At 37.0% G+C, this 12,821-nt stretch overlaps 1 protein-coding gene across 2 annotated transcripts in view; it reads right to left on the reverse strand.

Moving 5' to 3' along the window:
* Positions 1-426: 426 nt before the first annotated feature.
* The window catches only part of CWF19L2 (CWF19 like cell cycle control factor 2), a 67,827-nt gene continuing 55,432 nt past the window's right edge, over positions 427-12,821 (reverse strand). For both annotated transcript variants that reach the window (XM_082784007.1, XM_082784008.1), the window contains exons 13-18: positions 11,092-11,304; positions 9,431-9,547; positions 5,743-5,898; positions 4,287-4,367; positions 1,873-1,974; positions 427-983 (exon numbers count right to left, since the gene is read on the reverse strand). In XM_082784007.1, the coding sequence (XP_082640133.1) occupies positions 843-983; positions 1,873-1,974; positions 4,287-4,367; positions 5,743-5,898; positions 9,431-9,547; positions 11,092-11,304 (810 nt within the window). In that variant the 3' untranslated portion in view covers positions 427-842. The remainder of the gene's footprint in view (positions 984-1,872; positions 1,975-4,286; positions 4,368-5,742; positions 5,899-9,430; positions 9,548-11,091; positions 11,305-12,821) is intronic.

The following is a 12,821-nucleotide window of genomic DNA, read 5'->3' on the forward strand; positions in this document are numbered from 1 at the left end:
ACCACCTGCCACCTGAGGATGCTCAGGGAGAAGAGTTATTCAGGGAGGTCCCTGTGATGATTTTCTTTCTGGCTGGCCATCAGAGGTGTGGGGTTTTTTTGTTTTGTTTTGCTTTGTTTTTTTACCCCTTATGTTTCTTTCCCCCTCCTCTCTTTTTCCTTTTCATTTTTTTATTGTCACCAAAATTAACTGTTACTATTAAAGCCGAAATTTGCTGCCTACTATGGACAATCTCATCATTCTCTGTGCAACAAGTCTGTTTAAAAATATTACTTCATTTTGAACGTACAGAAAATGACATTAATTCTTGTGCAGAGGGCCAACAGGAGGTTTATCACATCTTAACTGAACATTTATATTGCAATGGCTTCAAGCAATTTACAATGCAATTGCTTCAACCAACAGAATACAGACTCAAAGCAGTGCAACAATATGTTTGTTTTAATCATGTTCATAAAATTTACATCGTTTTCTATAAAAAGTTGCTGCAATAATTAACTACTGGTCCTATGCTACAAGATAAAATTTTTTGTCGTTTCAAGTATTATAAAAAGCCAAAAGTAAAAGGTATACCTTGAAGAATTCCAACAGCCACAGGGACATTATTATTTTGGCTCAGATAAAAAATGAAAAAACAGAAACACTGTGCAGATCTGGTTTGTTGGGCTTGCAGGTTCACATGATACACAAACTATCCAAACCAGAAAGAGACAATCGGTTAAACAATATCCCTGGGTTTAAAACATCCTAGCAAAATATAATATACTGGTGTCCTATTTAACATATGAAATATCCTTTAGTATAATTTATGGCTTATGTAGTCCTTGACCTCAAGGACGTATTCATTCTTTCTTTTTGGTGAAATCATACGGCTTCCACCACTGTGCAAACTGCAACACTTTCTTCCTCTGCTCCTCAAAGTTCTGCCTCACTCCTTTTCTCCAGAGCCGTGGTTCCAGGTCCAGCATGCCACCAATGATTTCCTTTGCAAGTAGAACAAAGATAGATAATGGTAAGTGCTAAAATACTGTATCACTTAATGCTATTTTAATACAAAATATAATAGTTTTTTTCCCCAATTATGAAATCACTTGTCAATGTTTTTTACTGAGAGCTAGTTATAAAAACTGGAAATTCTGAAAAATATACCAATTCCAAATTACAAATGTAGTTTCCTAGATGATTGCCTCAGCAAAATTCTTTTAAGTACAACACAGCAACACACAGCATAAATGTCCTAACATTGCAAAATTGTTGATGGAACATTTGTGACTAAAAGAGGGAAGTTGAGAAAAAAAGCTACCCATCTTAATTCAAGCAAGTTATATCATTCCCCAATCCCTCTTAATATTTTTGCACTACTGACTCTTTTAATAATTGATCACTGTGACAGAATAAGAAAAGGAAGATTTTATTGCAGCACTTCCTGCATATACCCTCTATTCCACATGGGGTAATTTAACCACACAGGTATTACCACAGGAGCTGTCTGTGAGCCTGTGTGTGTATGTGCCCTATTTTATTCAAGCAGGAGTCAGTGTACCTATATGAGGACACCACTGTCATTAAAAACCAATCTTTTTTCCTTCTTAAACAGCTGCAAGTATTTTCCATCTATCAGACTACATGTCAAATCTCCAGAGTCCCTATTGATTCAAAAGAAAAATGGATCTATAAGTCTGAGGACCAACCAGTGAAGAAATCAGCTATTTCTTTATTCACAAGCTGAGTCATTATGACTCACCATGAAGAGATAAGCAATGAACTGTGATAAGGTACATCAAAGTGACTGTTCTGGCAGCAACTGGTTTAATTACTTAAAATTTACACAACAAAGTGTAGTTGGTAAATCGATCTTTTACACAACAATACCTTTCCGAAGTAATGAGGGAACTTGTGTTGATCTTCAATGACATGAGCAAATCCTCCTTGAAGGCCAAAGTCCACTGAGAAGTATGGCAATCCTTTAGGAACCTATACACAAAAAAATGCATTTTTAGATGTTTAACAGACTGTAGGCATTTAATTCATCTCCCCACAACTTCCTGAATTTGAAAGTGGTTTTACAGTTGGCAGTATGACATTTTATTTAAAACTACTTCTGTAGTTTCTGTATACTACACGTATGTGTAGTATAAAACTGCTACCGAGTAACAGTAAAACCAACAGGTATGGGGAAAGAAAATACACGTCAACTTGATAAAAAGACACCAAAACCAGAAGTAACAGTTTGCCAGGTGGCAGAACAGAGGACATCTACAGAGGACACCTTTGAATATCAGGTAAGAAACTGTGAGGGACAGACACAAGAGAAGAGCCAGACAGCAGCATGCACACCAAGCAAATGTCATCCTGACTTCACAGCTCTGCATTATATGGGACGAGTAGAAATTTTAAGACCGTTACCAGCAAGCTACATTTATTAAAGATCAGGTGATTTATGGTAAGAATAAAAATTTACCCACAGGAAATATTGATACTCTGGGTGAAGGGGGAGGAAGGAAAACGCCTCTACAGAGAATAGGTTACTGGAAAATCCCACTATGTGACTATAAGTCATGATTAACCTGCCAAATTGGATAATTTCATAATTCGCTCGGTTATTTTCCACTCTTAATTGTTGGAGATGTTCCTGTATAGATAAGACTTAAAAAGCCTCAAACACAAGCACCTCCTCTGCTACAACCCAAATAACTGCAATTTCGACAAGCAACGTTCCTTATATTACTTGTGGATGGAGTTCATTTTCTTCTTCAGAGCAGCCCATCTGGAGCTGTGCTTTGGACTAGTGACTAGGAAAACACTGATAACAAACCAGCATTTTAGCTGTTGCTGAATAGTGCTTGCTGCCAGGTCAGCTGTCCCAGCTGTGTCCCTTCCCAGCCCAAGGAGGAGAGTAAGAAACAGAGCAGGGTTTGATGCTGTGCAAGGGTTGGCTGCTTAGGCTCATGTACTAGGGTTCTGCCTCTGGACACTAGTCCCAATTTCTGCACACAATTAGCCCATTAGGTGTCTCAACCGTGTCTATTTTTGTGCCTGTTCTGTTTTCTGTTTTCATTCACCCTGCATCTTCCCTAAGTCTTTGCTTCAAATCAACTGAATTCTTTCTTGTCTGCACCTAATAGAGCTAGTGAAAGCGAACAGCTATGCATTATCATCCTTAAAACAAGCTCCTATATACAGGAAACCATCATATCACAGAATCATCTCGGTTGGAAGAGACCTCAAAGATCACTTAGTCCAACCTCTGACTTAACACTAACAAGTCCTCCAACTAAACCATATCTCTAAGCTCTACATCTAAACACCTTTTAAAGACCTCCAGGGATGGTGACTCAACCACTTCCCTGGGTAGCCTATTCCATCCCCTTTCAGTCTTTTCTTTCTTAGGCTACCCAAACCCTAAACCACTTTATTTAGTTAAGTTCTCTAACCTACACTCTCCTCCTCTATAACTGTCTTAGAACCAGAGCCGAATTTTCCAGCCGAGTCCTCACAATATATAAAGCCTCTCATACTGTGCAGCCACCCAACCTCTTCTGCATTTAATTTCTCACTGTTGTATTAGGCTTCATGTCCCGCTATTAAAACTCACCTCCTCTTCTTTCTCCTTCACAAGGATGTTTTAGCATAAAATCACTATATTTACTAAAAGATAGTTTCAGAAATTAGGTATTATTACTACACAGTAGTAAACTATACATGGTAAAAGCTATGCACCAAACAGCATTCACTTTCCTATTAAAAAGATGAACTAATCTTTGAACCTAAAATTTTCAGGATTATTCCTTTAAGATTTGTATACAAAGATGTTTCCATTTGGTATCCAGGAGACAGACGTGGTACTGTTTCTTTCTTTTAAAAATAAAGATTTATAATACTATTTATATCTTCACTTCATAAATTTAGCAACAGAAAAGGCTGTTCCAGGTCAATGCAAAAGAGACACCGTATTCTTTTCTGGACAGTAATTTGCAAGCCTTTTGATCTATCCTAATTCTTAAAGTTAATCAAGAAAATTATGCTGGTGCATGGCCTCAGCATGCCAGCTTTGTTCTCAACCAATGCTTGCAGCTCAGTCCATCTGTTGTTGAAATAAATGGGAATCTTTTTTAATGTCAATTAGGAGTTCAGTCAGACTCTTTAATTCTCATCACGACTATGCCATCTCCTGATCCACTAATTTAATTGTTTTCCCTTTCTTCTCTCTTTGAAACAGTTAATAACCAAAATAGACGAAAATAATTTGCTGAGAAATTCAGTGTTCAATACATTTCATTACTTACAGATTTCCGAATATCTTTTGAAGAAAGATCAATTAACTTCTTGTTCATGGACCACTCTTCATCAGACTCCATTATAGCTTTCTGTAAAATCATTTTTATCCAAATGTGAGAATAGTCCCTTCATACAGCAAGCAAAGTATTAACTTTTCAATGGAGTAAAGTGAATTGTAAGTACTTTGCACTGCAAGTACCAATTATTTCCTAACAAAGTAACTTCAATTTTGGCAACCTTCCTGATTTCAAGAACTTACGTACTTGATAGAAGTATCGTTTAATATCCTTAAACTCTCTTAATTCTATTCCTCTTTTTTTTTCCTGAAATTTATCTTTTGCCTGACACAAATTATCTTTAACAAGAAACTTTCAAATTATTAGGGACTAAAAGGTCACACTTTCTTTTTACTAAGCTCATGTTAAACCCACTGTGATTTTATTACACTATATTAGCATTTTTTTCTCCCTTTCCTTTAAGAGAAAAATCCAGATCAGAAGCCTGATTGCACTCAAGTACTTATAAAGCTGCCTCCGTATCTTCCATAGTATAGAAGTGGGTATAGCATAGGTACCTTTTAATTTTCATTTACTGTATATTTTAATGGTATAAGCTTGTACTTACATCTTTCTCTTTGTATTCCGAGAAAACACAAGTTTTACTAGCACTTAAAGCATAACCAATGATTTCAAACGTGGTAAAAGTTACTGCATTGCTATTTGTCACACTAACTGTTCCACTTCATCAAAAAACAATCACATTACTTATTTCCAGAAAACACAAATAATTTTTCAAAGAACAAATAAAATAATTTACTTATAAATATTAATGTGTGTGTGCACCCAGCTATATTTACCCTTATAAAAGTTTTTTCAGATACTAAATTGAATAAAGGTAAATCACAATCCAGTTTCTGAAAGTCAAAAGGCCTTGTAGAAGCATCAATGACATTTTCCTTACAGGGTTAGTTGAAAGAGACCAGAAAACCTATAGGAGAAATATTTATCATGCTACCTAATGCTCAACAGAAACCTAGGACACATGAAAATTTGGCCTACTGAAATAAAATGAAGATGATATAATGATATTTGTTAGATCAGTAGATTATTATTTTCTTATTTTATATGTCCCAAGGTACATGCATGGTTTTTCAAATTTATACTAAAGGACTTAAGCGAAGAGTATTGCAATCCTTACAGCTCTTCAACAAACTATGAATCTCTCATCTGTTTCCAGAACTAGTCAGTGCAGTCAGACTTGAGGCAAGCGTGACATACAGCTCTTCCACTGACTACTTGAAAAACAGAATCACCTCACAGGATTTGTTTTAAGATCAAGGAATATTTCTTCATCAATAATAAATCCATCTTTTTGATATACTTGTATATCAAAAATAGTTTTTCAAAAATAGATGAATTATGATAAACACATTCAAATGACCTAAGAAATAAAATTTTCATATACCTTAAAGTAGATTGGAGCCGTATCTCCTACTTCTCTTGGAAGAGGAATGCATTCGTACACCATGTGATATCGTTTCTTCATACTCATATTTGTTTCTATGAAGACACAGTCCAAGTCTCTTGCTTCAAACATTTTCACCAAAGCTGTTCTGAACATCTGTTTAAAGAAAAAGAATGTATAATTTGAATTAGGTTTTCAAACTTTCAGACATATTATTTTACTTACATATATATATATATATACATGTATATATATATATACATGTATATACACGTGTATATATATACACACATGTATATATATATATCCTTAGAAATCAATAATAAAATGGAACAGCAGCAATCATAGTAGGAAAATCCTGTATTCTTCAACAATTTAATAAGAACTACATTTGTTATGGCACAAACATAGGAAGTCTAGGAAAACAGCCCCCAGCTCAGGCCCTCGCTTCAGTCCTTGCCTGAGCAAAGTTTCAGGGATGCCTGTGCCTAGCTGTGCACCCAGCTGCCATCGTTCCTGACTTGCTCCTGAACCTCACTCATCACTGCAGATGTCTGGCCATCACTGGCTGTGGCTGACCCCGTCCACCATCATGGCAGTGAGGAGATGCTCCCCCAGCTTGCTGTCACCTTCCACCCCATCTCACCTGCCACCCGTCACCTTCCCTGCGGAGCAGCCTGATCTTGCTGCTCCCAGACTCTGGGCAGTTGGTATTTGCATCTAAGAGATACAAGAGCATAATGGTACAGCTTGCAGTGTAGTTGCAGAACTAAATTACTGAGTACAATAGATGATTTCAGAGACCCATTCAGACTCATTTTCAAATGCATAAAAGATTTTGACTTTGTGACAGGGTGGATGTTTCAGAAAGAGTCTCAAGTTAACATCCTGAAAACTGCTGTTTTAAATGAAGGCCCTTGTATTACACCCACTCCTTAAGCACTCCCATACTGTAAGCCAGGAATTCACAGAAACTGTGTGCTTCATAGACCACAAGTACCACAGGTCCATTACTTATGTAAGTCATAAATTAACCTTTTCGCATTGATTTTTTTTCATTCTTGATAAGTAACAACGCTTAGAAGTACAAACACCACAATTAAAAGGCTAACCCCATCTGAGGTTTAAGATTTCCTATTTTGATGCAATTGGAAAGTTGACAAATCAAACATAAGCAAATGAAGGCATTCATAAATATATCAAGTACTACAATAAGAGATGGAAAACGAGCCACTACCACAAATCATTACCACAACAGAACTAGAAGTTGAGGTCTCTTCTCCCCACCCCTTTGTCATCTTCCACAGTATAATAAACCAAAAGTATAAGAAACTTGATCAAATCTCTGCTTCTTAACCAAGCTCTCCAAATCAGACACATGTGCCCTGAATTCTTCCTTGTAACTAAGTTGTTCCACCCTGTGACAAAATAGTGCTACACCTTCCCCCCATAACAACCAATGAAACACAGCTGGAAGATACTTCCTACTAAACAGATCACTGTGCCCAGTGAACAGATCACTATGCCATGACAGATATGGGACCTTAATGGACACAGAGACAGGTAACCAAACTATGAGTTTGCTATCTTCTCCCCCCTCCACCTCCCAGACCTGTACTGCTGAAATGCACCAAAGCAGGTAGCTGTGGTGAGATAAGAGAAACATTAAACCAAAAGTTGAGAATTATTACTACTTAAAGTTGCTACCCTGCAATAACAAGTGAAATACAGATCCACTGAAAAGCATGGAATACCTACAGATGTTAGCTAACATTTCCCAGACTGCAGTTTCTTGTTTCTAAATGCATTGCACTTTTCCTCCAAATTCTGAGTGGGCCAAAATACCAACGGTAATCAGCATTGGAAAGGACAAAGCTGCTCGTAAGAGCAAACAAGAGGGCATGGCCTATGTTCAGATGCAGAGGATGTTGATACATGCCACTGTTCAAGCAACTGAACATGCAGATTTATATCTTTTCATATTAAAAAATTACATGTGTATTTACTTTGGCAAGTGAAGCGCATAAAAGTCTAAAACATGAATCGTTAAATTCAAGTGCCAGAAGCCAAATAGTATAAATGAACCTTTCCTGCTTTATTTGAACACATCTTGAAAAAAATCCCAGCAAAAATAGTTAGCTAAAACATGTGCTCAATCCAGTGTAACAGAGATGTTTTTTTCCCCTCAACCGCAACATCAGATATGGCTCTGGCATCATTAAGTTAGCTTAGCCAGTGACTAAGTGTATGTTTATACTCCTGTGGAAGCCTTCCAGACTCCTTCTACTGAATTACACAGGAGCTGAAAAATATCATGTCCATCACCCCCTAAGTACTTTCCTACAAATAAACGTTTAAACTGAAAATTATTACATTCACAGCATTGGTGGGTTTACCAATGAGCTGCATTTTCTAGCAAGGAAAAGTCATGGGTTGAATACAGAAACTGCATTTGCTCATTTTTTCTTTATCCTATTTTCCTTCTCATATACACTTAGGAAAGTGGTCATCTTTTACTTATAACTGTTTTGTCCACACCCCTACTTAGTTAAAAGCCAGCAGAATAAATAAAGGATACAGGATAAATATAGTTCTCTCTTCTCTCCAGTGCTCTGTTTTAACTCCTGATCCTACTCATCACACTTATTTGCTTCTTATACAACTTTCTAAGTCATTTCTGTCCTATGAAAAAGTTCTTTTCATTCCTGCTTGGGAGGAGCATAATTAACAAAGCAACACTGCATAAAAATTACACCAGCCATGCGAATCAATGCTGGGAGCAACCATGGAAAGTACGAGAATCCATCTGCCAGGCTTGAGGCAAGATCAAAGTTACTTAAACCATTTCAAACTCAGGGATTAACCTGTTTTTAAATCTAAGCAACTGTGCAAGCAATGACCTTTTTCCATAGTCTGAACTAGTCTCCAGTATTTTGATGTAAAACACAGGTTGTAAGTTATTTTTCCCTTGTAATAATCATAAAGGTGGGGCTGGGAGAGAGACTGATCCTTGTCAATCTTTTAGGCGTAAGTTTGTTACATTTCTCCCTTGATTTTCATTTTCCAAGGAAAACAAAACTCAAAACCTTCAAAATGTCTTCATATGACAGTTGGAAAGCATGAACCACTGTGCCTGGCACTTTATTCTAGTAATTCTTTTCAAAAAAAGTAGGAAATTGGATTCTAACAGGGACCTGACTTATATGAAGAAGAATGAAAATAGTTCTGTCTTGCTATCCGCCACAAAACCAGATTAGCTTAAAAAATTTCATGTAAACAACACATCTTTAGCCATTCTTTTATTATAAGTGATCTTTCCGTCCCGACAACCTTTCTTAAGACAGTTATTCCACTTTCTGTAAGGGATCAGCTGTACCTATGTTGTTCTTAATATGTTCCTCTAGCCTGCTTCCAAAGACCTCCAAGGATAGAAGCTCTGCAACTTTCTTAGGCAACATTTTTCTAGAGCTTATAAATGGGAATGTTTCTTCAGTGTTTACCCTGTGTTTCCCTTTACCCAGTTTTGACCACTAATATCCAACCACAGTGCAAGAATGTTCTGCCCCTTAGTAGAACCAAAAAGAGCTGACAAGCTGAAATTACGCAGTTACACATGACAAGTACAATATTATTCAAAACAACATTTTATAACAAAACCGTTAAAACATGAGAAGGTATCTCAGCTAACCTGGATTTCTTCCCAGATTTCTTCATCCAAAAGTGTGGCTGCAGTATGGTGCTGTAAGGGGGCTATCAGGCAGTGTCCTTCAGTAAGGGACTCGTTGCTCGGTAGAGACAAGTATACCTACAAAGAGTAAACAAAAACTGAAGTGCCTATCCTTCTTGTGTTAAAAACCTTCCTGTCGCTATGGCTAAGAATTACATTATCTAATAGATTTCAAACCAATAGAAGCCATTAACTTCTACTTACAGCAAGGTATTTACAGCAAGGACTTTAAACCAATTCAGCTTTCTCTCTGTTATTTACCTAACTCTTCAATAGTTAATGAACTTGACTGAAAAACACAGAACCATAGAATGGTTTGCACTGGAAGGGACCTTCAAGACCACCTGGTTCCAACCCCCTGCCATGGGCAGGGACACCGCCCACCAGACCAGATTGCTCAAAGCCCCATCCAGCCTGGCCTTGAACACCTCCAGGGATGGGGCATCCACAGCTTCTCTGGGCAATCTAGCCTTTACACCTGCTGAATAAAGAAATTTCTTCCAAATATCTAATCTAAATCTCTCCTCTTTTAGTTTTAAGCCATTACTCCTTGTACTGTCACTGCACTCCCTGGTAAAGAGTCCCAACTACTGAACCACATTCAGTAAAAGCCTAAGCAAGTGGGAAAAAATGATTTTTTTTTTCTTGTGCTGAAGTTTGTTTTGGGCAAGCTGCTCTTGGTGGCCTTGCATGAGCAGGGAGGTTGGACCAGGTGACCTCCAGAGGTACCTTCCAACCTAAACCATTCTGTGATTGTGACAGTTGGCATTATCCATCAGTAGCTCCAATGAAGTAGCAGTATCCAGACAGCAGCTCCACTGAAAAGTCAGTAATATCAGGCTAAGAGACCAACCAGTTATGAACCAGTTTATTATGAAATCACACTGGTTTTGTCCATTAGAATACACATGCTTTTTTTTTTAATATATCTTTTATATATATATATGTACATACAGATATGTATATATACATACAGATCCATACACACGTGTAGGTATATGCATGTGCATTTAATTCCTTGGTCTATAAAAAGTTTATAAAAATGAAAATCAAATGAAAAATATCGATAATAAACGACAACCTTGCATAATGATCAGAAAAAGCCTATATTAAAGCATTTCAGATGTTATAAATCCGAATATTTATACATATTTTAAAAGCATTAACAGAAACAAGAAGGTTCACTGTACCAAACTTTTCTTCATTTCAAAGGATTTTAGGCTTAAGAATGGAATTCTCCACTTAGTTGTCTTTGACATCATTGAGATACAGTTCGTAACCAGTTCAAATTTCCTCCAGTGCAGTGTGATTTAGTCTTTCACAAAACCACCTACAGTCTGATCTCTGCACTCCAATCTTTCATTATTGCATCTGTCTTCCACAAATCAGAAGTTCTGATATCAAAGACTAGCTTTCTAATTCATGACAGACTTGTATCCTTCTGTCGCCAACCCTCAAGAAATTCTTGAAATCAATAGGAAGGTCTGGGAGAATAAGATGAAGAACAATAAAACATTCCAAAGCAGCAATTGTGTTCTTAAACTTAGGCACTCTACCATTAACACTGCCTTCTTTTATTTCTTTTTTTTTTTTAATTTTGTGCTAAATTACTATTTTCTTACCTTGGTACCAATTGCAATAATAAGATGTTTAGAAAGTTCACTGCTATCAAAGCAGTACGGGCACTTTTCCATGCGTGCAGCAAGCAGTTGGTGCTCACGTATTGCTTTTCTTCTTTGTATTTCTTCCTCTTCCCCACTGCGTGCTCTTTTTGCTGCTTTGGAAACAAACATATCATCCAGAGTGTAGTACTCTCTGTCAGTTTTTTCCATCAGCTGAAAAGATACACACAAAAAAATGCATTTTTATACAAATAGGCAAGGAAAAAAAAAAAAAAAAAACTTAGCTCTTAGGAACATCCTTTACTGAGAAAACGATAAAGTATGTAGCAGCAGTAGCACTGCTGCATTCCATTCAGCACCTGCAAAACATGCTATTATCAGATACGTCTCCTGAGAGCAGTCAGACACAATCTCAGACAGCATAGATATTAAAGTATAGATGTGTGACAGCAGTGAGAGGAATATATTACTATATTCCATCTCAAGTTAGGGGCTAGGTATTTCAACATTACCCTGACATAACTCCAGCTTTAAATAGATGCACAATTTTTTCTTCATCACATATATCATACATTTTATTTCAGTCTTTCCTTTCCTCCTCCTCCTCTCCTATTACAACTATCACTGCCCATTAAACCATCTGTTGTAGAATAGCTACACCATAACTCTGCACCTCCTATTCATACTCTGTGGAAACATGCCAACAATTGTTCTTCTCAAGTGAACAATACTAAGCCATTTTGTGAAGAAAAGTCTTTCTTGAAAGTACCTGTTGCTAGATAGGCATAACCAACACAACATCACCAGAAACAAGGCTGAATAATTCGCATTTTTTAACGTTTGTTTACTAATTGTTACACTTTAGTTAAACACCATACGTTTAAAAGAAAGCTCTGAAAATATTTAGTATTTGTTACAAAGATGTGCTTAAGGGTCAATGGTATCTTACAGGATCTTTATTAAATGGAAACCCAGACAAAACGGCTGTGTCTCACCTAGACTTTGAAGGAATGGAGTCTGTAGCTAGGAACTGGAGGCGATGACAGGGTGACAGGGTGACAGCAGCAAGAGACAGTGAATGGAAAGGAGAGGAGGGCAGAAAAGCATGTATGTGGGTCACAGGACAAACTTAAATGACAGAAGATTTCACTAAGCTTCACCACTCAACACACACATGTAGATGTGCTTATAACATTAGCCTTTATCAATCTTTGGTGACAAATAAATCCCATGTGGTCTTGCCTAAATGAAGACTTAACAAGTCTTGATTACCAAGACTGTAAAGGATTTAGGAAAGTATTTATCCACTTACTTTTCTGGCTACTCTGTGTACCTTTAAAATAATGTGCCAGTAATAGCCTAAACATTCAACATAACTAAAGCAAAGGTAAAAAGCTTTCAAAATAATTTTTCCAAGTTTTTCCTCACTAAACAAAGTCCTTATGCTGTGATACTTTTATGCTATACCTGACTGCAATTTTACCTTGAATAGTTTCAGTAATTTCCTTATCAAAATGACAGGGGAAAAAAACCCAACACATTATATAGATCTCTTGATGCTGGAGGTGCTGGACCTTCAGAGCACTGGCAGATTTATGTATGAGTAGCTTTCCTTCAAGAATTAGCTATAGCATTTCCTTCAAGAAACAGCAAAGGTGTCTTTGCAACAAATCCTAATACATATTAAAATACAGACTGGGGTAGCATTAGTCCTTTGCTAGAGGTAACTG

Source organism: Aythya marila (genome assembly GCF_965140915.1).
Source record: "Aythya marila genome assembly, chromosome: 1".
NCBI lineage: Eukaryota > Metazoa > Chordata > Aves > Anseriformes > Anatidae > Aythya > Aythya marila.